At 39.1% G+C, this 27,291-nt stretch overlaps 1 protein-coding gene across 1 annotated transcript in view; it reads right to left on the bottom strand.

Annotated features, from left to right (window-relative positions):
* ACTN2 (actinin alpha 2) overlaps nucleotides 1–11,302 on the bottom strand; it is a 69,303-nt gene extending 58,001 nt beyond the window's left edge. The window contains exon 1 of the mRNA XM_032681958.1: nucleotides 10,891–11,302. Coding sequence (XP_032537849.1) covers nucleotides 10,891–11,025 — 135 coding nt within the window. The 5' untranslated portion in view covers nucleotides 11,026–11,302. The remainder of the gene's footprint in view (nucleotides 1–10,890) is intronic.
* Nucleotides 11,303–27,291: the final 15,989 nt, after the last annotated feature.

The raw sequence follows: 27,291 nt of genomic DNA on the forward strand, positions 1-27,291 counted from the left end.
TAAGGAGCTCTTTTTGGATCTAAGTTCTGAAAAACCAAGAAGCACAAGGATAGAAAAAGGTATTTCATATGTCATGGGACTAAAATATCCAACCAAAAGTTGAAATGTGATAGGGTCAAAAGAAATTCACCCATTTCTACATGGCTCAGAATGAGTTAATTATGGAGCACCACCTTTCATGCTCAGCATTTCTACTTCACAAGAGTATCAGCAAACTAGAAAGCCTCTTCAGAAAAAGATTTGCAGTAAATACACCAACAGGTTTGGAGGGAATCGTTTCAGCAGTGATAAAATATTTGAGACCAGTCATTCTATTGTTTTCTCTCTCCACCCGTATTATTTTCCAACTGGCCACTCCTTCACCATTAGAGAAGAAAAGAATAATCTCTTCTACATTTGCCTCTCCGTGTGGAAAGTTAAAAATGAAGTACAGGTAATCCAAAAAGGTGGTAATCTGCAAGGGACAAATCTGCAGGTGTGCTTTAAAGGTGAAGTCAATGCCCCTTATACTGCCTGGGGCTTTTTCTCCAGTATATTAAACAAAGAACATGCATTGCCACTACCCTATCAGTGTCAAATAAGCTTTCTTAATAAAGAGACGGGATCTTCTATTATTTCCAATCTCAGGTCCTTCTTCTACCAACTGTACCCTACGGTGCTCCTCCTGGTTTCCCAAAAGCTTATAAACTATCACAGATAGTGTTGGCTAACAGTTTTGTTTCAGAGATACATATTTTAATAACCAAATACTATTGGGGTGAAATGGAAGAGACATTTACACATTACAGTATGGAAGGAACTAAAGGTATGCCCTCTGGAAATAGAAGGATTAATTAAAGTAGGCTAATCCAGGATTTAGTTGACTGGATTTCCAAATGTCTTTCCCTTGCTTTCTCTGTTGATTTTCTTCACCATGCTATCTTTATCCAGTAATGATATACTACATTGTCAGGTGAGTAAGTAAATCCATTATAAATTGGTCAATATAGTGAATCAGAGTGGGATAAAACTATGTTCCTATCCAACTTGGCAACATTCTCTGAAGCACTTCTATAATCAGAAAATTAGGTCTTCTGACAGATACTGAAAGTTTTTTTCAATTCTACACTCACCAACACACATATCTTTAAGTCTCTGACACCAATAAATGATGGGAAAATTATGTCAATAGTCAGACTCCAAGATATTTACACAGTCAATGCTATCTTTGCACTCTGTTATGTAGTACCTTTGAAGATAACCAAATCTGGTTTCACTTGTTATCTGAACTGCAGTTTCAGATTAGACTCTTATAGGGAAAGGAAAACCTCATACATTAATTCCCTATTGTGCAACAAAAGCTCCTCTGTGGCATATATGCCGGTTTACTCAATGCAATATTTCTCAATACACAAAGCACATAATCTGCCCCTGTGAATTTCTTTACTATTGTAACTGACGACTAAAAAAAATTTCAATTTTTATTTCATGCTTGTTTTAAGAATCTGTTTTTTAAAGAATTTGCTAATTTCTGCAATAAAAGATATTACTGAAACATATTAGATTGATTTTTTTATGAGGCATTAGCTATAGATTTAGCTATAGGATTTAGAAGCAGTAAGAAGAGGGAGAGTTGCTTCAAATTCCTTCAGTGATCTGGTATATAGCAGAAGATCATTGTACCAGCATATGAAGGGGACTGGAAGTCTACGGATAGCAGTAGAATCAAAGGCGGTCAATTAGTCTGCCAAAGAAAATGTGTGGTGGAACTACTCTCCAGAGTACAGCTGGAGATGAGCTTAGACTATAGAGGGTTATTATAGCCCAAAGAAACTCCTCTAGGTTAAATAATACCCCAGAGCTACACAATTATTTATGGCTGGGTGTTTGGGGTTTTTTGCTTTTTTTTAAAATTTGTATTTAATGCAGCTGGGTACTAGTTCTCTTCACATTCAAAAGTGCAATGTCTTAAGTCTTGCAGCAGTGAAAAGCTACACCAGTGTCAAGATTAAATATGAAACGGAGTTAAAAAATCATTTAATGCTAGATGGTTAAGCCTTTCTGGGAGCGCCAAAAGAGCAGGCAGGTTTTCAAAGGTGCAAAATAGACAGAAGTTCCTCCTGACGTCAGTGGAAATGCCTGAGTGTTCAACACCTATAAAAAATATGAGTGTTTCCTTAGATGCTTAAGGAATAACCACAGGTGCTAATTTTAGACGAAGGCAGTCACTTTCCACGGACTCCTGGTATGGTAGTGGGGGTGAGCAAAGCTCTTCTGGGGGGGCAGTTAAGATTAGAAGCCATCTGCTCTAAATTAGGTTCTGCAAGTTATCAAAGTAATGGATGGTTGGACTTCTTTAACTTACAAGTTTTTGAAGAGAAATAAGAACAAACAGATTTCAAGTTGAAGGAATTCTGGCAGTTAAGAGCAGCTGGGAGGAAGCATTTGAAATAAACGGAACATCTTATTCATATCAAGTGCAATAAACATTTTGCACTTCCATCTGTAAAGCCATCAACATAGGTATTACAATCACTGTTTTGGAGATAGACAGTGATATAGATAGACAGATATAAAGCGATGTGCCATTATAACTCAAAGCAGGGAAAACCGGGACCAGACATAGGAGCAATAGTGTCCCTTCTTTCACCTGGGACAAATTTAGGATTGATTTTCTCACCTGTGTGCACACACAGAAATTTTAGGTCCAAATATACAAACTAACTAAAAATCAGCCAAACAACTGTCACCTGCTTCCCTCTGGACAAGCCTTCAAAAGCATGAAACATATTTCTACAAGCTACCATTTCAAGCAGGATACTTTCATAAACTTTCATTGCACTTCGAAGTCTTTTGCCTCTGTCTCTGTCTCTGCAGATGCTCTGCTCCTGCAAAGCAGCAACACCCACTCTGTAAGCCTTTCATACCAGTAGTTTGAGGATTACTAGGACCATGCTGTCTTGATCTGTACTGAAGTGTTCCTTGTACTGCCAGCAGGAAGAGCTGCTACAGACTTTGTACAGAAACAGACACAGAGGGTGATCATAACATTGTGTTTGCTGGTTAAATGATGTGGAAAGAGGTAACTTCTATCTTTAAATACATGCCCAGTTTCATGTAGAAATAGAGCATTGTATAGGACCTGTTTAGTTATGATAATGTTTATGCATCAAGTCTCTCAACCTGAGGCATATTTAAAATCAACAAATCCAGTGATATAAGAACAAATGCCACACATCTTTATCACAGAATTTCATGAAATGATGTTCTTCAAACACTGAAGATGTGAAAATCACCCCAAACTAGGAATGAAATTTAATTTAGGAAAAAATGGAGTGCTTGATGTGAATACATTCTCCTTGTGGTATCAGCTGATAGTAAAGAACGCATAGCCATAAAAGTCATATTGACTCAAGAGTCAGCAACTTTTCACTGCTCACAGTAAAGGAATACCACATCAGTTACAAATTTTTTATTCCAACAATTACAGCTCAGAAGAAATTATGCTTGGCAGTAAAGCCATCCAAACTAACTCAACTTTGCCAACTGTGTAAGAATTTTTATATTTGTTTGCTTGCAAGGATATAAAATAACACACAGGAGGGACTTTTTTTTACTTGGGACAAAGCTAAGCAGTACAAATTCCCATCTAATTCTATTTCATTGACATGTTTCTTCCTGCATCATGTCCACCTGCATTCCAGCTACAAATCCAATGCATTTTTCTGTAAGCAGGGCCTGCAGTACAACTTCTAAAATACTACCAATATCTATACAGATAGCTATTCACAACTAAAGAAAACCCTGATGTTCAGTCTCACTGAAGTTAATTCAGTAGAACTGTATAGTGCAATACAGAAATTACTACCTAAACTAAAAATCATTAAATAGATCAGAAGTTATGCAACAGTGATAAATTTATGTTAGGCTTTTGATATCCAATTCTTCCATCATAGTGATGAAACTCCTTTTGTCTTACTTGTAAGAGGACAGAAGAGCTTTGATGAAACATTTTGAATTGTGTTACCCCATTGGCAAAAAGCACTCGAAATTCATCTTGCAGAGATGTTTTCTTTTGATTTGGATATTGATGGTGTGACCATGATATTTTCTAATTGAGATTCATTAGTTTATAGAATATACCCCAGTCCTGCTTTTGCTTGCACAGGACAACCAATTGTATGAGCATGGATTCCCTATTTACTGCAGCCTCAGCGCTGGAAACCCTCAGAGGTCTTCCAAGCACACACCTTCCATGCCTCTCTCTTCAGCACTCCAGTGACCCAGAGATTCAAGCAAGATGCAGACATCCCACCCACAAGAGATTATAGCAAAGTCCACTGCTTAACACACAGCTTTTCTTTAGCTCTTAATCACCTTGGTTGCAGCTTATGGAAACCCACTCAGATCCATACTTTCTTCCAATCCTTATTGTCTTACTAATTGGATCAGCATATCTGCAGACAAACATTTTACTATACAAATTTATGGGGAGGCTGTGGTGTGTATCTATGCATGAAGGTAGGAGGTAGCCTTTGCTTCCCATTACAAAATAGTCCTTATAATTTATTTCCATGATCATACAGTTCTGTTCCTGGCAGATATCTGAGGGTTAATTAACAGCTGAATTGAGACTGTAGGAGTTATCAATTTGACAACACGTAATAAAAACATACAGAGCCTGGAACAGGTCAGCACTGAGAGGTTCATTTGTGTTTAAATAGAAAACATAATATTGAGTAATATATTTATTTCTCGCACTTAGTATTGGTAAAGAAAACCTTCCCGTTCAAACAAACTACGTACTTAATAATTTCAAGTAAAGTCAATTTCGTAATACTTTTCTTTGAATTTTTTCATATACCAGCATCACAGTATTCAGGCCTGCACACAAAATCGACAGGCTTCAAGACAAAATATGAAGCACACTGACAAAATATGATTGTTTCACTATCCTTTCAGCATGCTTCTCTCAAACACCCTTCCATGCAAGTAACATCAGCAAGAGGAATTTAACATGTTACTATTTTAACAAGCACTAATCTCAAAGAGGCCAATTGTACAGAACAAGCCATAAACACATCCCATATTTCTACAGAGACTCCTTCTGCCCTCATGGCAACTCTTCATAGGATAAGAGAAACTGCAACTCTATGGCCTTCTGTTGTATCAGTGTCTAATACTCGGGACAGTTACAGTAGATCCTGAAAAATCAAGACATGCTGTTGCAGAAAAAAAAATTAAGTTCATCCATTGACTACCAAGTTCTGAGCTGGATCTCATATGGGGCCATTTACCACTGAGATCATCACTTGAAGAGCACTCAGGATTTAAAAGAAAACAAGAGATGTTCTATGTCTGTTCTTAATACTAGAGTTTTTGGCATCCACTGTTTGAAAAGAAAATTCTTTATGCCCCTGGAGGAGCATTTGGTTTTGGAGTGCTGAAACTTCATGTTTCATAAAGGTGCATCTATAGGCCATCTATAGTGGCCTTTATCATTTGGCAAGACATTGTTATTCTATAGAAGACAGCCAAGTACTTGCTGAATACTAGAAAAAAAAAAGTCTAAAAAAGCTGAAATTGTTTGCTCTTTTAATTATTAGTACTAATAGAAACTCCTGCATTTCAACTAACAGAACTTCCAAGACACCTACACTATCCTGATTATCTGCATAAAAGGTAAGAGAGGGAGAGAATTGCAGTGTAGGACTCATCATATGGCATATGTTATCATAACACATGGTTTTCCCATTATCATTCCATTTTTGAGTCTGGATGATTTTCCTCCTGGCATAATAAATCCCCTCCTGAAACTAGTCCTAAAGCTGCTCAACTTAGTACCCTCATCTTTATAAGAAATATCCATAGTTAACAGGTAAGTACTAGGAATAAGTAATTTGAAGGTTCATACTCTCTTAGAAAGGAGTGTACCTTTTCCTTCCCCCACACCTTCTGCATTCACATCCAGACCCTGTTCACGCTGCTCACTCGCACAGGAGAATCCGTGTGCCTTCTCAACAATCCCACTGGTATTCCAAGTGGGTAAAAAGTGTCACCTCATTAAAAACCCTCTAGCAGTGGATGGTTTCTGTGTGTGCAATGGAGCCTAATGTCAAGGCTCATTATTAAAGGATAGAATTTTGCATGGTTTAAAAAAAAAAATCAAGCTAATTTTATTTCCAGATAATCTCAGTAAAAGAGGAAGACCTAGGCTGGAATTCCCTCTACACATTGCAGATATTGTTATAGTATGTACAACAATTATTTCAATCTGGAGAAGTGAGAAGTGGTTTACAGGACTGAATTCTGCTGGTGGCATCCAGCCTCTCCTGCCAACCTCTTTCTGCCTTACATTTCTTTTTCATTCATTGAGGTTCTGTTATTTCTCTCCTCCATTGAAGAATGAAGCTGTTTCCTTCCACTATATCTGCCTTCTCACACACCAGTAGAATTCTTACAGGAAGAGGTTTCTGATAAGAAATCAATTTAGATTCCATCCACAAGAAGACCAGGCAAACTTCAGAGTAAATCCAGGACACTGAGTCTAACTCTATTTATAGACACTGAAGTCAGACTGAACACAAGGTCAATTTCTCTTTCAGGCTGCAACGAACCTCTCAAATCTGCTGAACTTAATGAAGTTGCAGCAGGACTACAACAATAAGGATGTTGCCCATCATTCACAGTCCTGATAGCTTCTTCCAAATAATTTGCCATACATGTGTCTTCCAGAAGCATTTTTTTTTAACTTGCAAGGACAACAGGAGTTGTATTACCAGCCAAAGGAGGTAATGCAGATAAATCCTTATAGGTCACACTGAAAATGTAATCTGATATGTACTTCTGAAGGCTGGAAAGATACAGCTTCTTTCCTTGAGAATCTTTTCCTCACTCATGCACAAGGTTCAGCGTTATCAAGATTTGCTTTCACGAAGAGGGAAATATCAAGGTAAATAAATATTCTAAATCTTCTTCTTTATTCTATACCAGTGTAAAAAACCATCAAAATTGTCAGAAATTACATTGACACCTACATTAAAACCCTTCTGCGTTAACAAAACGGTGGTACCAGGGCCATACAGCAAGCTAGAATAAGATCATCCACATATAATAATATCAGTAAGGCAAGGAACATGTTCCCAGTTCTTTCTTTACATGTGTTGATTCAATAGTGTCAGACACATTTGAATGACTGCAGAAGGCACCTATTACATAGGTGAAGCCAATTTAGTGTGTTACAATATAACTATCCTGAAGAAGGGATCACACTAGTTTCACAGTCTTCCCTAGAAAGCTAACAAAACACATTTCATGTCAAAGTTTAAAAAAGCACACTTACTCCTATAATTATTTATAGCAAAAGTTACAAACAAGAAAGTGCTGTCAAACACCTGGCTGACTAAGCAGTGTTGGCAGATCAAACATTGCAAAAATACAGTATGTGCACATTTTGAGTAACACTGCTGTGCTTGGTTTCCTAAGCTAAGGGACACTGCATTTCCCTATGTCCCCTTTAGTTATACTGAGATATAGGTAGTGAAAACCAAAAGCTCTGTGGAATTTGTTGAGCCTTTTTTTGGAAGCTTAAGAAATATAAGAAATACATTTATTACGGAGAAATATATTTATTATGCAGAAATATATTTATTATGGAGAAAAGAGAAATCATGTTTTAAGTCTTCCACTATAAGCTAGTATGACTTTTGTTCGCACTCCAGTCCAGCAGGGTAGGGGCTGAAAGACAAGTGATCTCTAGTCTGACAGACCATAGAACAAACCACTTGTACCAGTTCTTACAATTATCACTGCTGGCCTCTTTCTACCAGTGGGAAAAACGAGGTGACTTGACCTTGTCTAGGGTTATGGGGCAGAATGAAGAAGAGAATCCCACCCTCTCTGGACAGACTTTTCCAAAAGTGCTTCCAATATTTTTTTATTTCTGTGTAGTACTGAAGAAACAAGGGGCCACTCCCATAGATCTTTCAGCCACTGCTTAGGCGCACGTGGGCAGTGGAAGTGTACTGGGTTAAGGAGCAGACTGTAGAAGTTTCCAATCTCATGGTACCCATCTACAGGTTCAAAAGACACCAAGGCCATAATTCTTTAATTAGTTTCTACTATTGGATATTTACTGTGTCTGTTCTACTATTGGACATCTACTGTCCATCTCTACTAATGGACACCTACAGGATGTCCATTCAAAATACAATTTTTTTATTTTTTTTTTTTTGTTATTTAGTCTTTCTTTAAAGTTGTTGCTGGAAATGCCCAATCATATGATCCCGTTTAAGTTTTTGCCAATAGCATCTATTGCAGCAAATGGTTGAATTGTATTCTCTTGATTTCCTGAGTTGACACAAGCTAAATGTTACCTCAATTAAAGCATTTGAATTGTTGCTCACATTCAGACAGAGCTAAACCACAACTCATCTTTCTTTCCTATAGTGTACTTCATATTTTTTGGGCATCTGTGACCACCAAGGAGCCTGGATTACAGCAGACCATAATACTCCACGAACCATGGTTATAATTAGGCGTCACATCCATTGTAATCCTATGGACGTCATCATGTGTTACCAGCATCTGTTGACAGATTTCATACCAGGCATATCACTGAAATGGCAAGTCTGGAGAGGGCAGCCCACAATAGAAACAATGGCATTTATTTTTGGTTTGATCCAAGACTGTCTAATAGAAAATATATGCTGCCAACTGCCAGGGCTCCACTGAGATCATTTTTCAATATTATATTACCAGTTAGAACAAAGATCTGTGCCCATGTACCTGCAACCTTCTCCTAATAAATAAGGAATTAAGAAAGTGCTTTCTGCCACTGTCTTAGCATGAATTAGGAAAGATAGAAGCCTTAAAATTTTACAAGGTTTAACCAACCCTTTATCATGCAAGTACTTTTCATGTAATAATAATTCAGACTCCTTTCCAAGAAAAGGAGTAAGGATCCCCACTCCTAAATTTCATTTACATATGTAATCATGTTAATATTAAAACTAAACCCAGGGAACTGGCAACATAAAGTTGGAAGTAAAGCAGAGTCTGCTTTAATTTATCAATGTTGAAATCTGACTTTCTGCTGAAGTGCTGTCTGTTCAGAGAATGGAAACATAAAATTTTCAATGTAGTATAGCTACTCCCTGATTTTCTGTAAAAGTCAAGAGACTTACTGTAAACACAAAAACGTCTTCCTAATCCAAGTCCTCTTTACTTTTGATCGTTTGTCTGCATTGAAGGAAAACTTCATTAGAGTGCTGACTATCTAGTAATCTGTCCAATTTTTTTTGAAAACAGCATTCTCTGAAATACTGGACAATTGAATCCTAATAAGATGTAGCCACAACCTCTTACAGCTGCACAGTTTCAAATCACTAAAGCACTTAAGCACTAAGATAATTTCCATTCTCTTTATAAAACAGAAAAACATAGTTGACCATCTGAAGAGTGTCAAATTAAAACTAATGTCAGTGTTGATGAGTACAATTTATTGGTTAGGAGTTGCAGCAGCTGGTAGATCAAGAAAAGTGAACTTCAACTTAGAGAACTTCTCCCACTATATTCATACAGCAGGATCCAAACAGGTGTGAATGTAGGAAAATTAATAAAACCAGCTAAAACTCACAGAAGGAGGGAGACTCCAAGATGAATTTGAGCAGAAAATACCAGCTCTACAAACTTTAATGGAAAAGCAACCCCCCTGGCCCCAACAATTCTAGCAGCCCTTACTTTTATAGCTATACATTTATAGCATAGCTTTTACAGAAGCTGTGACTGCAACAGTGGGCCAGACTCTCTCATAAGATCTTAACTGGCACCTTCTACTTAGATTTTGAAGTGAGCTGCTCAGCTATGCAGAATATATATTCAACCTTATTGTCCAGAGCACTGTCTTTCTCTCCCTCCCTTTTTTTTCCATTCTTGTAACCAGCAGATAACCTTTTAATCCCAGATCTGTCAGCTGTGACTTCAGCATCACCTTTCAAATTAGAAAGTAACAAATCCTCTACAATATTTCATCTCTCTTTTCCATGTGCTGTTTAAAACTTAGTGTTCTGAAATTAGAAGTGCAAATATTACTAAAGTATCAAACCATTGACAAGACTGATGTGGGATCATAATTTCTGCCTATGTTCAGAAAAAGAGCATGGGCAGTACTCGGTGGCTCAATAGTTTTCTTACACCTAAAAGGCAAGAAGCATTTCCTACACAACAGTATATTCCAATATATTTACAGATCTGTTTTTTTTTCCCAGACAGTGAACTGGCATGTGGGAACATAATTGTGAAATACAGTTTTCCAAATATAGCCTGGATGTATTTCTAGGCAATACTTTCCTTGTCAGATCATTCAATTGGAATGAAGAGTATATTCTACTAAGAGCTGACTTGCAAGATCGCAACTTCAAAAGTGATTTCTCAGTCTGCTCTCAGAAATATTGCAAAGTTCTGTTGCACACCAATTTTGAACCATCTCATTCATCTCCCTGTTTATATTTGCAATTTACTCTTTTTCAAAATCCACCAGATGTACACATCAATTCAGAGTCTGCTTTCTGAAAGGAGGACCTAGGAAGTGAAGTTAAAAATTACTGAAACATTAATACATAAATCTAGTGATACTGACAGGATATTTCCAGTGCAATATAAAAAAACCCTCCTGACTCTCATAAATCATTTTCATCTGACATAGGTTTCACTTAAGAATCAAAACAGCAAATGCTTTATCCTCAAAATATGGCATAGCAACTATACATTATATACATGTTTTATACAATGTAAAATATGTTTTATTAGAACCCCTTGCTGTACGGCCCTGACAATTCCAGATACAGCATGGAAATAAGAGAGGACATCATTCCGTACAGAACCACACAGACAAACACAATATTTTCAGACCTTCCTTTGCTGTTTCTCCCATGCTGGGTCCAGGAGCAGGTCCCTGTCCCATTCTTCTTCTTGGGTCATGTACTCATCTTCTTCATAGTTATAGGTGTACTGCATGTTTGTTTCTATCTGGTTCATGCTGTTCATGCTACCGGGGGATCAGCTTCAGCTGCTGAGGCTTCTACTACAGTTTGAGTTTACTTGCTGATGGGTTGTAGGTAGCAGTGTCTGTTTTCTTTTCTTTCTTTCTTTTTTTTTTTTTTTCCTTTTTTCCAAGGTGACAGGGAGTGAATATGGACGAATTTTGCTGAGAGCAGAGGCTGAAACTGTCAGGTAGGTGCTGACGTGTGGTGACCTTGCTTCCCTCTCTCCCTTGCCCTCCTTCACTCTCTCTCCCTCTCTCTCCCTCTGTGGCTGCTGCTGTCGGTCCCTGCGGCTGACCCCTCGGAGAAGCCCAGGGCGGCTCATTGCTGCGGCTTATTATCCCCGCCGGGCTGTCACGTGGCGCTCCGGGCGGCGGCCCCGGTCCCAGCCCCGCTGCGGGCGGCGGGAGGCGGTGGGCGCTGATCCCGCACGGGGCAGCCTGGGATGGGCTGCGGGAGAGCAAGGATGGGCAGGGGGCTCGTCTCCCGCCAGCGCTGCGGGAGCTCGTCTGCCTGTCTGTCGTGCCTTACGATTTGACACAGACTTGTCCTTTTTTTTCCCCTCCTACTGACATGTATTTCTACTTCTCAAGACCCGTCTATGATTTGCTAATGTAGTTTGGCATAGTTTATCATTAGTCTGAAGTCGGTATCTGTCCTTGAGCCACTTCACACTTTCGGATTAAGGATCACACGAGCCAGCACACACAAGGACACTCAAGAGATGAAACAATTTCCATTGGAGATCAGGTCTGGAGTTAACCAGAAAGCATGGAAGCACAACTTTAAAAAGCAATGCATATATTTTTGTCTAGGAAACAGTCTCAGTAAATCCAAAAGCAGGCACCAAGAAGCACATACAAAGGCCGGTAGAACCAGTAACTTCACATACGTGTGACAGGAAGCATTTACCCGTGCTTTCCATAGAGCAAAATCCAAAAGGATAGCACTGAGACCAAGCACCCTGGCAAGCTTGTCTCGTATCTCCTGTGCCGTATCATTTCAGTTGTCCCAGCAACAGGGTTTCTTCTGGGAATTGGCAAGTTTACTATGTTCTTCATGTAGCTTGTCATTAATACCTGCACCTATCATCAGCCAAGGTCATCCTCGCTAGCAGTGGCCACACAAGATACAATTCCATCCTCACTTAGGAAAAGAAAATGCTCACCAAAGCTGAGCTTTTAAAAGCCATAAATACTCATATACAAGGGGAAAATGTTCAGTAAAGACAACAGTAGGTCTCTAAGCCAATAACCAGAATAATTTACAGCTTATGTCCTCCATTTCATATTGCTAACTGAAGCTCTGCTTTCTGCCATCTTCTAGCCCATAAGAATATAGAAGAACAATGCAATATAGAAGAACATGCATACATGCACAGAAAATATCTACTCACTAGCTCAAAAAAACTTCATAAATATAGCACTAAGGTTGCAAATTGGAATTGCAGTACTAAGGTTGCAAATCGGAATTCAGAAAAGGATTGAAACACTTCATGCAATAAAAGCAAGCTGAACTTCTGAAGACTGATGCACATACTGTAAGACAAACAGTCCAGAAATGAAATTCCAAATCTAAGTAGCAAAGTCAGAACCACATGCTTTTTGCCTGCTCAGTGCAAACACTCTCAAAGTTGCTACACTTCCATCTATATAATGAACTAATGTTGGCGAATGCTGCCTAGACTTTTTTGTTCAAGTGCAGATGAGCATTCTCTTAGGATACTCTCAGACAATATCAAATTGCAATTACAAAACAAATTAGTTCACATAGATATGCATTAAGTGTATGCTGGTGTAATTTGTGTGGGTTTTATAGCTCGGTAGTCACCTGTGGTTTGAAATAGTCCAATTGCAATCACCTAAATGATAATTTAAGCCTTTGAAGTCAGTAAAACCATTTCTTCTTTTTCACCATACAAAGCACAGAAGAATTTCTAAAGGAAATGCAGAAGTCAGAGAAGCTCTAGAAGTATACACATAAATCTGTAATGCTCTGACTCAGAGCTGTCCCCCATGCAAAGAGCTCTACTGCACTAATGAAACCTGTGACCTTTCATGTACTCCCTCATTAGAGGTGAGCCACTGCAACCAGCTTTGTGCCTTTCCTCAGCACTGCCTTGTCTGGGGATCTATACGGATGAAGTCACACGGTACCGCACCCTTCCCCACTGTGCAGTACAGGTGAGCCTTACAGGTACTGACGGCTTCATGCAGGGAGGTATTAGCTAAAATCCATGTTTTATATGTTGGCCTTTACCCTCTAACACAGGCCAGGGTGCCTGTGTCATGAAATAAAAACTGAGGTGGGATGGTGACAAAGAATATCCAATCACACTGTGGATTAGGACTAGAGTCAGACTCATGCCTAGATTTCTAGGAATCAAAAGTAAATCTAGCCAAATTTTCCAGAATTCTAAAAGAAGTTTGCCAAGTTTTTTCATAAAATAACTGGATTTACTCAAAGCATTACCTAGCCACTGCTGCAAAGGTACTGTTCATTTTTTCATGTTTACTTGGTACATATGCAAACAGTACTTTGATAACAAAGAAAATGAAACAAAAATGTTTAATTGTTCCAAGCAAACTAGAACCAAATTGTTCCAAGCTAGAACCATAGTCCCACTCAGCTAGTCTGAGAGATTTAAAAAAGTAAGTATTTCAAGATCCACTTTGGCTAGGTAATATTAGTCCATTTTGGATCAAAAAATATAGGGGACTTCAACTTTTTCAGTGTGCATTTTCAGAAAGTTGGGCTTTTTGTCTATAAAACAGAAAACTAAATGGAATAGCCCCATTAAAAAAAAAATCAAACCAAAACCACCTGCCTATCTTGATGGAATCTGACATGTTTTAGGTTCTCTGAATAACTGCTTACTGCCTCTTAATCAGAGAGCATGAGTAGGCAGAAGAGATATTTATAGATGGAGCTTTAGGAGGAGTATCTGGTATTTTGTTTACTACTTTAATTTAATTTTATAAACTAACTGTGCAGATGGTAATGAGAAGCATATGAATGGAGGTCCGTAGTGGAAGAAGAGCCAAAATGGAACTCTGACGCCAAACTTGAAGTGGAAAGGGAGATGCCTCTTTCAGCTCAACAAGAGAAAAGCAAAGCTGTGCCTAGCACAGTAGTATGAATAAAGCACTTTGCTTCAACCAGCTTATTTCCACATCAGGAGTAGGTTAGAACTATCTCCACTAAAGCTGTCAGAGTTGCACTGCTACAAACTATGTGTGCCTAAGAAGAAAGGAAATAAAATCAAAACAGAGATTAGCAGCCTGAGCAGGAAAGAAAGAACAAAAGTCAGAAACAGAGAAAAAGAAAGAAACACATTGAACTACACGGATAGGTAGTTTTAAGTTAACATGGCAAGATACTGGAGAGTCAGCAAGTACAGTTGAGGTAGAAATGGCAGAGTTTGTTTACAATGTGGCAAGACAAAAAGAATATTCATGATTGCCAAATGAATTAGAAGAAATAAGGTTGCACAGGGAGACAAGAAATGGAGATAGCAGAGCTGAATTGTCAACCATTTTTATCTTTTATTTGGCAAAAGGTGTGCAGTTGTAGTTCATGCTAATATAAATGTTAGCAAGGGCCTAACCAGAAGAATGATGCCTTTAACTCAGGAGAACACTGTGGCAACCAGATATCACTTCCCATGTATGAGGAGTACCAAACAGGCTTTCCTAACAGGAGCAGCAGGTCTGTGAGGTCACACAAGTGCCTCCCGGGTGCTTTGCATTAAGCTACTTGAGAATCAACGGCCTTTTCTAACTAAAGAAAATCTATCATTTGTTTTAATGAAATGGAAAGTGTTTCACACATTTTTTATTTAACATTCATTTACTTGTCAAAAGCCATCATACCATTCTCTCAAGAACTCACTCTGCATTTTTTACTGTTCCTCAGACTTTCAATCCTTCAACACGCTTCTTATTCTTCCCTCTCACAAAATCTTAGAATGAGAATAAAACCACAACTTGTTAATAAAACAAAATTACTGACCACCACATTTCACCAGATCATTCCTCTATTCGAACTTAGTTAGATATAGACTAAGAAATAAGCCAGATTTCTCTACTTAAATAATTGCCCGTGAAACAGTCAACTGATGTAGAAATAATCACCATTAGTTTTCAGTTTTAACACTTCTGTATAGGAATGCAATAGTTCATATCCGCCAAAACTGTCTCAGAAAGGCCACAGAAAGATAAAGAACCTCATGAGAGCTCAGTCAGTCATTGAGTCTTTAAGTAATCATAGTCTTTTTGTTTGTCTGTTTCTTTGTGAAAAAGAACAATAGAATGGTTTCTCAATAAAGAAGTCAATGAAAGGTAATAGAAAAGAAATTCAAACTAATTATTCTCTTGTGTAAACTGTTAACAGGATCTTAAAAAAGAGATCAAAAAGCCCTTTAACTTTCACAGCATGTCATAACTGTCACTTGTACATAAAATGTATTTCTGCTTGTAGCAAATATCCACTAGTTTAAAGCTTAACCAACAAGAATATGAATTATTTAAATAAGATTATGATAATTTAAATTGGTTCAAAATGTTGGATTCTGTTAAAAATTATGCATATATTTCCTGAACAAAACTAAGGAGAAAGATGAGATGTGTTAAAAAATGTATTTATCATTTATCATTTATTGGATTTCAAGAGACATCGCCTTTTTTTTAATGCAATAAATATAACCTGCCTTCTTCAATTTAAGAAACACACTATATTGTAAGTTCATAAAAATAAAAAAGGCAATTAAATTCATTAGGTAAGGGCAGTATGAATAAACTTTAAACTTGCTTCATAATCCTGAAATGAACACATACAGAGAAAACAGAAAGAGAGCAGAGAAGAGAAGCATAGATCTAGGAACCAAATTTCTTTGTCTGAGCTAAGGAAAAGCACTGTGGGCATTAAGCATATTAGCCCTCCCATATTTATGCACCAAGAGGCACAAACTTTGACTCTGAAAATTCTTCACGCTACTCATACATGGTTATATTAACTATACAGTAGCTAATTACTTTTTTAAAGTATATTATTTCAAATTACAGGTTTGGAAATAAAAATTAAGAAAGAGCTGAAAAAATGTAGTGCTGGCTTCATAGTAGCAACTGTCATTGTCAGGAGATCCCGAAGTGTTTCATCAGCTATATATAGACACGACTTACTCTGTCCCTGAAATTCAGCCATGGATGAAGTGTAGCAAGAAACATTTATGAGACAGACAAATACTACCAAAGCGTAGCTTGGGCTTCAGGGGTATGGAGAAAACGCTGACTGCACTGACATCATTGGCTTTTGCCAACCCTTCGTGCGGAAGGAACATCACGGGGCTGAGATATGGGGTGATCATGCCAGCTTAAGATGCCCTTGTGTGACCTTGAGCAAGTCAATCTAGCTAAAATTTTCCCCAAAAGCTAAGTGTTGGCTTGTTAGACTACTCTCATGGAGAGAAACAAGCTTGGCGTGCTGCACTGTCCCATCTCTAAAACAGTGTGAGCAATGCTTCCTTTGGTTCTTAATGTCCACCTAGAACATAAATTCTCTGGAGCAGATGCTTCGTCTGACTAAAAGCCCTGAGGAGCCTACACAACAACTATGATTATAGTGTGCTTTACCTACCAAACAGCCTTCACCTCCATCTTTGTCTCTCCAGTCTGTGTGAAGCCTGCACCCAAAAATATCTAGCATTATTCTAGTATGTCAGGCTTGCTCAGGCATTCAGGGTCCCTTATACCCTTGAAGGGGTGTTCCTACTCTTTGTAGGCCACGCTTGGAGCTTTGCATCCTGCACTGCAGATGGTCCCTGCTCTCAGAGAGGGTTCAAGGCAGAGAGCCGCAGGAAACATTCAACATCTGGTCTCTGCCACAGTATCACCAGGCAGTACTGTGATACATAATAACAATCAGACTGCAATGTGAGTGCTGAAAGATGTAATGTAGCAGGGCAAACCCTCAAGCCATGGTGACCGCCAGGCAGCACCACGCAAGGTCATACCTTCCATGGATAAGAAAAGCCCTCAAACCTCACATTCTGACATCTTTCTATTCATTTTTTTTAGAAGGAACCACTACCCTGAACTGCCTTATCCCTTGAGCTAGCCTCTCGAGGGTGCCTTTTTGGTTTAATGGTTCTTGTCTGGGTAAGTGCAACTCACAAAGACAGATCATGGACTAAATAATATTAGAAGTTTTGATAGATGCTTTGCACAGATTAGAAATGTGCGAATGAAAAACTGGGAAATGTATATTGTAATTTATATACAGAACTTTAGTCAGTCTGTTGGCACACTGAAGTTGTAGAGCAATATGCAGTGAGCTACAACGCAATACATCCAGTAACAGGTGGGGAAACTACAAATAGTGCTGGCATAAGGTCGGAAAAAATGGTGAGACAGATCCAGGATTTTAAAAATGGTTCAGTGACGAGAATGCAAGGGGCAGGACTAGGGGTATAGCACGGCCTATTACAAATCTTCTGAAGAAACATTCACAAATCATGTGTTCTCAGAATCTTGGCTGTGTTCCTATTTTATGCTGGCTTAGATTTATCCCACAGAGATACTAAGCAAGGAAGAAACTGTGTGAGTAGGGCAATGTGAAAGCTGTAACTGATTATACAACTTATACTTCATGAGTGCAACTAGTTAAGAAAATCCCCTAGTAGGCCAGCCTGTGATTTTTTTGTCTAAAAAAACACCACAGTGTTCAGTAACAGTTTTGGTCACAATGAGAAAAGGGGGGGTGGGGGAAGGGGTGAGATAAGGAATGCAAAGACAACATGCCTTTATTTATCTAGAAACAAATATCGTCAACTAAGTCAGAGTTTCCAGACAACAATTATCCAAAGAGGCACAGATGAGACATGGCAGGTTTGAAATCACTGAGGTATCAGGTTGAGATTATGGGCACAGGATATGGGCACTGGATATCCAACACTGCTGTGTTCTAAACTCAGCATTTGTATAGGTTGACTGAACGACCTTTGACAGTTGCAGTCTCGATGCCCTCATTTCTCTTTCCAGATACACCAATGTAATACCACTAATATCTATAAGATTAAAGTTACTCAGGAAGGCAACCTGGTTGAACAAATTACCAGTGTGTAAAAATGAACACCAGCTACTTAATATTAATTTCACAGGAGTGATACAAAGATTAGTAAAAGCAGCAAATTCATCCCTGTATACGGCAGCATTAGGCACAACCTGAATTACTGCCAAACAGGGATAACATGTTCTTTATATATGTATTGCACAAGTTTTTCTTCTCCAGAACTCTTGTCTTTACATCCTGCCCAACAAAGCTTTACTCTGACACTTGGCTGTATTAAGAACCAGCACTGAGAAAATGAGCAATGTTCCTGCCATGCCTAACATGAAAGCAGCAAGGCCTGTATTTTCCTGTTCTGAAGACAATGTTCCCTTCAACTGTGATCCTTCTCACTAACATCAAGCATATTCTTATATCAGGAGAAATGAGTATCAGTTTTACACAACACACTTTCCAGTATGAGACTAGTTGCTCTTGAGATCTACCATCAATAACCTACTCATGGAGAAGGCTCTTGTTTATTTTCAGTCCCTCTGAATGTGGACAAGTCCTTTGTTTCTTAACTGGCTCACCTCTCTTCCTGCCTAAGTTCAGCTTAGCATAAGCAAAGTAGGACAGAAGGGCATTTAAACATTTCTTCACTTTGAAACTAGTTATTCCATAGGATAAATGCAGTAGACCTATGCTAATGGGCCATCCAGACCTCTGTTGTGTTCCACAGTTAAATCTGGAATAGCGGTAATCTTCCAGATTTTCATAACTGAACCAAAATCAAGAGGTTACAAGTTTTTTTTAAGCCAGAAGCTGATCTAGGTAATTTTCCAGTTCATATGGACAACAGTTGCTGGAGGTGGAGACAGCAACAAAGGTGAACCTACCTCTATAGTCTGTAAGGCTCCACATGTATTTATATAAACTCCTAAATTCATTTTTCAGTAGATACAATCTGAACACATCTTCCCCTGATAAAAGCGTTCAGCAGAAAGCTTATTTGGCAGTTCCCATGGATGGATTCAAATATATCTTCGACTTCTCTATGGCAGATCAGATTGTTATGAGTGTGCTTCTAGAATACCACGGCACTTTTTCATTTGCTCCCCATAGCTCAGCAATTCCCCTTATACCACTTCCATAGGTAAACCTGGCACACAGATGATATATGGAAATCAGGCCCTAAATTTGTAGGGCTTGATTTTTTTACTGTTAAAGTAACAGTGGTGGGGGTCAGGAGGGTCATAGAATGCACTTTCAATTGCAGGAGAGAGTGTTTAAAACAATGCATGATGGAAATACCAGACAAAAATAGGATTCTGCTGGGTCTAAAGGTTCAAAACATCAGCTTTACACAGTGGGGAAAAACGCAGTATGTAATTGTACTCTGTAAAGCACTTAAGGGAAAAGATACTTCCTTAGTACCAGCATTTATTATCCTAAAACTATCCACTGGATGGGGAAACAGAACTATGTACAGTTTGGAGAATGTGCCTCAGTTTTCTTTCTATAGATCAGAAATAATACTAATACTGTGAAGTATAAGGAAGAGTGTGAAAATCAAATACCAGATAGATTTGGAATACTTGAAGACAAGTACAAACACTGTGATGACCAGAGCTGAAAATCTTAAATTATGTAGCTGGGAACATGCTTAAACTTAGTGCAGCAGATCTTCATTGAATAAAGAAGAGAAAGCATAATGCTGTTGAGCACTGTTTGTGCAGTACACTGAACAAAGCACAATTTCTGGAAAAAAAGTAGTTTGTGACTATACAATTAAATTCTGCATTGTGATACATGCAAAACAGCTGGGAAAACTTAACTCTACCATAGTCCACCATTAATTAACTTGTGATTGTGATGTTCTTTTAAGATAACTGCACTACAACTAATCATAAATAAAGTATAAATTAAGTAATTATAAATGGGGTCTGAATTGGGAGACAGTTCATATGCAATGTTAAGGAAAGCACTAAAGGTTTCCAGAGCAGCCTAGCAGTTCCCAAACCACTACAGCTTCTGCTCAAGAAAGAATATCGTGTTTTGCATCTCAGATCTGTCTGTTGCAGTTCACACACACGATTCCTTAAACGTGTTACAGTGATACAGACAGACTAGACACATTTTTTAGATTAGTCATAAATTGTTTAAAATGTTTTGTTGCCCCTCTACAAATAAAACCAGGCACATATGTCACCATACTGGTGAGAACTGGCAGGAAATACAAACCCAAGGGATCCTACCATAAGTAAAGTGAGAAAGATTTTGAAGTGTAACCTCTCCCGTGCAGTACTTAAGAGCACTGCAGCAGCAAGTGTTTTGTCTCTGGCCACCAGGATTATTGAAAAGAAGTGTATCAGCATCAGTGGCAGAAGCACCTGATTCTTAGTGCTACACACTCCCCTCTACTACATGCTCAAGTCCAGGCTGCCTTCCTACCCACTATACCAAGTGCCTGTTGAGCATTCTGTGGAAATATAGAAATAGCACCCTCCTTTCTGTGTGTCCGAGGAATTGCCTCTGGTGTCACTGGATCTCTAAGTCTCGCTCAAGTTCTTTCTCTACAGAGAACTCCCTTAAGTCACTAACATGCACAATGTAAGAGTTATTACCTGTTATCTAGAAACATTGCCAATTGTCAAGACTATTTTATGCAAGGGTGCAAGGCACAGAGACAGCAGGGCCACTATTTGAAGTCTAAAAACATGACGCCTCCAGTAAATCAGAAAATCTGGAGATCTAGGCTTATTAGTAAAACTCAGAGGCATGCCCTCACCATCGAAATCAAACATGCTATTTCTTCTAATACCAGGGGGTTTCCCCCCAAGAATTCCCACAATACATAACTGCACAAAGAGTTTCCAATCCACAGTGAAAGCAAATACAAAAGCAAAACACTTTTTAAAATACCACTGAAATGCAGGGAAAAAATTAGGGGATTTTTGTGACTGCAGATACTCTGTATGATTCAGTATCACTGAAAAGCGCTCTCTGACTCTTTAATACTTTTAAAATATTATAATATTAATATCTCATATATATTCATATATATTTATACACATGCATTAAAAAAATGTTCTGTTGTTCACAGTGTTCACAGCGGCACTGCGCTAGGCATTACATGAATGTTTAACTCATTACTACACAAAAAAATATGGAAAATAAATAAACTTTATAAAGTGAATAAATAAAAATACATAACTGAATATAATTGCACAGCAAAACTGGGAGATAAATATTTCCTCTCTGCTACTGTCTGTGATCATACTGTTTTCAGGCATTATCATATAAAGTTGTGAGCCTATTCCAGTTCAAACCACATATTCACCAGCTGCAGAAAAGGCCCATGGATGGGCAGTGACAGGGGCAAATGAAGAAATGACAGCAGCACTGGCTTCAAGGGCCAGCCTGGGGAAAGACTGAAATTTGTATTCAGTGCATCTGGACAGGAATGACACTATTTCTTCTTCAGGGAAAGAGCTGTGATTCATCTTAGCATTTCAAAAAAGACCCAGCAAATGGCTGGCTGACAAGCAAATAGAGGTTTGAACAGTTGCAGGTCAGGAATGGGTAGTTGTACCATGTGAGATCTGCTGCTTCTCCAATGCCTGTCAGTGGTTTGAGTAACAGGCAATTGAGGGAAGTGACAGCAAGACAGAGTACGCTGCAGTAAGGAAAGTATGCTGTGTTAAGCATGTTCCCCATTGATCACTTCTTCCTTCTTCCCACCCTTCAGTTTATCATCTCTTTTACTGTTTACAGCCCTGTTAAGAACGATGAGACATGTCTGGTACACAACACTCTCCTTACTGCACATTACATCCCAGCTCCCAATGGCCTCGTTGCTACACTCTGATTACAAAGTTCTCCCAATGCATTAAACAATGTGACTCACAACTACCACACAGTAGATCTATGACACCTACTCTCTCAGTAGATTGCCTGGCACAGGTACTCTTTCGTAATAACAAACAGCTAACTTATACACACAGTATCGTGTTCCCCAGCCTAAGAAATACTAAAGCTTGACAAAAGACTATCACACTCACATCACATTCACATGAGAGAAATTTTCCTATTTTTCATTGCAACTATTGTGCAGTTGTTAAAATCCAACTTCCTAGCTAAGTTTTTACACAATAAATTAAAAAAACACAGTTCATCAAGTAGCTCAGCACTGAAAGGATTGCTTTTTTTCTTCTGTTTTTCACCATCTCCTTCCTCTTTCTGATGCTTCTGGGATAAACTAGACCTGCCTCAAGTGGATACAAATGGATTTACAAGGATGACTATTGTATACCCTTTTCAGGATGATGCTTTCTTTGCATGTATGTAGCTGAAGCTAGTTTGTTTATTTGGGGTTTATCTCTCCTTACCTAGAACATATATTTAAAAGCTTCCTTTACAACAATTTTGATTCAAAAGCCCCTAGTCTATGTTACCATATCAGAAAGCCTTTAATATAGTAAATTTCCCAAAATAGCTTTCCATTAGCCCATCCAGAGGGTTTCTGTTTATTATTAGATCTGGAATGCAGCTACACACCAGAACTTATGTCTGGGGGAAGCTGCAAAATATTTTCCAAGACAAGCCAGGAAAACACGGCACTGCCTGCCATAGTGGTCAGTAAGTGAATGATGTGCTGGATACACTGCCTAGCAAGGAAGGTTCTTCCAGCCCTTCAGTTCAACTGAAGAGTGATTCTCTCTTCAGTCCTGTTCCAGCAGCAAATACTGCAATTCTCTGTAGCCTCAACCACCACTGAATGGTGATTGTTGACAAAAAATTCAACATGAGCTGGCTATGTGCACTGGCAGCCCAGAAAGCCAAATGTGTCCTGGGCCGCATCAAAAGGAGTGTGTCCAGCAGATTGAAGGAGGTGATTCTCCCTCTCTACACTGCTCTCATGAGACACCGCCTGGAGTACTGCATACAGTTCTGGTGTCCCCAACATAAGAAGGACATGGAACTGTTGAAGCAAGTCCAGAGGAGGGCCACGAAGTTGATAAGGGGACTGGAGCACCATCCCAATGAAAACAGGTTGAGAAGGTTGGGGCGGTTCAGCCTGGAGAAGAGAAGGTTGCGTGGAGACCTCATAGCAACCTTCCAGTATCTGATGGGGGTCTACAAGAAAGTTAGAGAGGGACTTTCCATCAGGAACTGTAATGATAGGACAAGGGGGAATGGCTTCAAACTGAAAAAAGATTAGGTTTAGATTAGATTTGAGGAAGAAATTCTTTACTGTGAGGGTGGTGAGGCACCAGAACAGGTTCCCCAGAGAAGTGGTGGATGTCCCAACCTTGGCAGTATTCAAGGCCATGCTGGATGGGGTTGTGGGCAGCCTGGTCTAGTGGGAGGTGTCCCAGCCCAGTGGGATATTAGAATGGGGGATTGGAACTGGATGATCTTTAAGGTCCCTTTCAAGCCAAATACTTTTGTGATTCTATGGATTATGCTTGATTGTGTCTGCCTCCAGTTACATCCCTCCAGTTACATCAGCTGTGCACTCTTACAGCTTCACAGACCTCATCAGAATTACTCCTGAGTTTCACTGATGCAAGCATAAAGAGACTGAGCCCTTAGGGGAGAAAGGGCATACAGGGACAAAAAACCCTTAACTTTCTCATTTTACATATTTGCACTGCTATATGACAAAGTGGCTCCTATCTCTTTGCTTCTAACAAAAGCTTAGCCAAGGGAATAGTGGTCTCAAGGCCTTATCAATGTTTACTCCACAGAAGGGTACTGCCTCATCATTTCACAATGTCCAGGGGTGAAGGGTGACTGCTGCATTGTCACAGAGTGCAGAAAGAACTGAAAACGGAGAAAAATACATTAATGCAGCCTTAAAGTACAGAATAAAGCACCGTTCTTCATTATTATTACAGTAATTCTATAAATTCAGAGATCACAGATGTGTTCTGAATTAAGAACAAAGGACACAGATTAGCTCAGAGTAGCAGGTTTAACTACACAGCCCCCACAACTACAGAATTTTGGAATGCCTCCTACAACCAACAGCAAAACACAATATATTCCTTGACAATACGATTACCTTGGGTGAACAAAATGTTCAAGCCACCGCTCTGGAACACAGACTGGCTTACAGTTCAGTTCACATACATAGACCCACATTAAAAACACATATCTGCTAACACCTACTTTTGCTTAAAAAGTTAGAGAACTTGATACACTCTAAGAAAATGATGATCTCCCTTGCATACCCTAGAAAGGTTGTAATATTACTTCGGTATGCTGCAATCAGATCATATTTTGGATGCCAAGCACTGTCACATTTCCAGTTAGAAATGGCATGGAGAAATGTCAGGGTACTTACCAAGATTATTAACAAGTGGTGGTGAAGCACAGGGAAGGCGACTCTCTTCTGTCGCCTTCAGAACTGTTAATCATAACTAGATTACAGAAGGTGGTGCAAGAAGGAAAGAGAAGTATCATATTAGTAAATTAATTAATAATCATTTAAGAGTACTTAATAAAGCACTCTCTAACTTTGTATGAAAACAGTAAATTGCACAGATAGTACTCAACCCCTTACCTTCATTCTGATATATTACAATTGAATGCTACTGAACATTATATTTTTGGTATCAGAAGTGATTTCCTTTTCCTCTTTAAATAAAATTCCTCCCCACCTGTTGCCTACAAATGAAACCAAACCAGAAAGATTCACTCTGGGAGCACAGCTAATGGGAACTTGGCCTACATGGCAGAACAAGATCTGGTCTGCATAAAATCTCTGAAATGCTCATTGTGATGGGGGCTCCTCATCACCACTTCATTCTACAAATCTTCTCCTACTGGGTTGCATTACTTACCAAGGTAGATGTAGCTCTATATATACACACCTGGTGAGTTGACTTGGAAGAAAAGGAGTATAAAGACTAGACCTTTAACTATTTAAAGACATGAATTTGCACCAGCAGTATCACAAATTTACTCAGATGTAAAGAAGATTAAAAGTTTAATAGTGTTTGCCTTTCTCAATTAAATCTTTTCAAGCACACCAATGCTTACAAGTGAATAGACTTACAGAAAGTGCTTGAAACTGAACACTTTTTCCCAAATAAAAGTTAGCATATGACAATTTATATTCTAAGACTGTAAGATTTTTGAACAGACAATATATGTCAAACACAGTTTAGTAGCAGCCATCAGCACAGGTGATCTCAGCTGTAGTGTGGCTACAAGAATTCCACCTATACAGATCACCTATGTGATGACAAGCTAAAGGAACTGGTTGAAACAGGTTTGAATTTCAGTTCAGAGAAGCATTTCTTTGTAGTCCAGCATGGAGCAAATCTCCCTGATATTCAGCTTCAACACTGGATAATACAGTATCAACTAAGCATATTTCCTAATAGAATCTCTGGTTTTACATTTTTCCCAGGAAACACTTTTTTATAATTAAATCCAGAACAAATATTTTTCCATATGAAGAAGGTATCTCTGTTCCTCCAGTTAACCTCCAAAGGGAATCCTGGCTTTACTCTGAAACCAAACAAGCATGAAACAGAAAGCACAAAGGTATAAAACCTCTTTTTTGCAATGCTCCACTGGAGAGAATAGAGTGGGATAGGAGTACCGGAAAACCTGAACACATTTACAACTTCTAGTTTATCATTCTGGCTAGAGTACTTAAATAATGAATCACATTGCTAAAAAACAGTTGCTAGTTTTCCTTTTTTTAGAAACAGATTTCTGCACTTTGCATATTTTCTACATATTTTAATGTTTGGTATTTTTAGGCATGGAAACTTGCATATTTAGGCAGGTTTAAACTATGCTAAAAATAAGGTCACACGAAGGCTTCATGAAGGAAAAAGATGCACAGAAACCATAGTGAATGTGGAAAAGAGCTGGGGTTTTTTGCTACCTTGTTTGTTTGTTTGTTTGTTTTTTCACTATTTTTTTACTATCTTACTGGAATTTTGATTTGTACCATCCCTAGTAATCTCATTTGATAGATGGTCTGTATCTCAAGTATTAGAACAATCAAAAAAATAACAGGTTTTTAATATTAGAAATTTCTTTTTAATCTGAGGGTAATCAATCCTTGGATGAGAGGCGCAGTGAAGCTGTAGAATTTCCATCCTTGGAGATACTCCAAACACAATGAGAACTAAGGTCTAAGCAACCTGCTGTAAGCTGGCCCTGCTCTGGGGCTAGATCAGATGACTTTCAGAGGCTTCTTCCAACCTACACCATTCTGTGGTTCTGCAGTTGGGATCTAGCCCATACACACTACTATAGCTTTCAAGACCTTTGGCTCATAGGAGTCCTGCACTTCCTGTAGCATCACTCACTCCAGACATGGAAAAATCCCAGAACTCTAGTTGTTCTAGTTGTTGCATCTCTTCTCTATGAATAGATGCTGATCCTGTTTAGTGGCTCCCCATGCACAGCCCGGGCTGTTGCCTTGCAGAGCTCAGCACAAAGTCAGCTACAAGCCTTGCAACAGAGACATCACTGAGGCGCCTCCATCGATCCATAGTTGCTGCGTATCCTCACACCTTGACTCGTGCCTGGACTGGTTGCTTCCTCAATGCAGGCAGTCTGGCCCCTGCCCCACACCTGCATGATGATTCCACAGGGACGCTGCACTCCGAGGCATCTGCCTGGATGCGTGAAACCATCCACAATTGCCACAACAGCCACTCCCCTCATGAAGACCAGCCACATGCCAACATGGCCATCCATGGAGGTGGCACATGCTCAGTGGAACTATAGAATCCTTTAGGTTGGAAAAGACCTCTAAGATCATCGAGTCCAACCACTTGCACTGCCAAGTCTACCATTAAACAGTGTCCCTAAGTTCCACATCTGTATGTCTTTTAAATACCTCCAGGGATGGTGACTCCACCACTTCCCTGGGCAGCCCATTCCAATGCCTGATCGCCCTTCCAGTAAAACAATTTTTCCTAATATCCAATCTAAACCGCTCCTGGCATAACTTGAGGCCATTACCTTTCACCCTGTCGGTTGTTGCATGGGAGAAGAGGCCGACACCCACCTGAGTACAATCTCCTTTCAGGTAAGGTCTCCTCTGAGCCTCCTTTTCTCCAGCCTAAACACCCCGAGCTCCCTCAGCTGCTCCTCTTACACTTGTGCTCCAGACCCTTCCCCATATCCACTGTCCTTCTCTGGACAAGCTTCAGCACCTCAATGTCTTTCTTGAACTGAGGGGTCCAGA

This window comes from Chiroxiphia lanceolata, chromosome 3 (assembly GCF_009829145.1).
Source record: "Chiroxiphia lanceolata isolate bChiLan1 chromosome 3, bChiLan1.pri, whole genome shotgun sequence".
Classification (NCBI taxonomy): domain Eukaryota; kingdom Metazoa; phylum Chordata; class Aves; order Passeriformes; family Pipridae; genus Chiroxiphia; species Chiroxiphia lanceolata.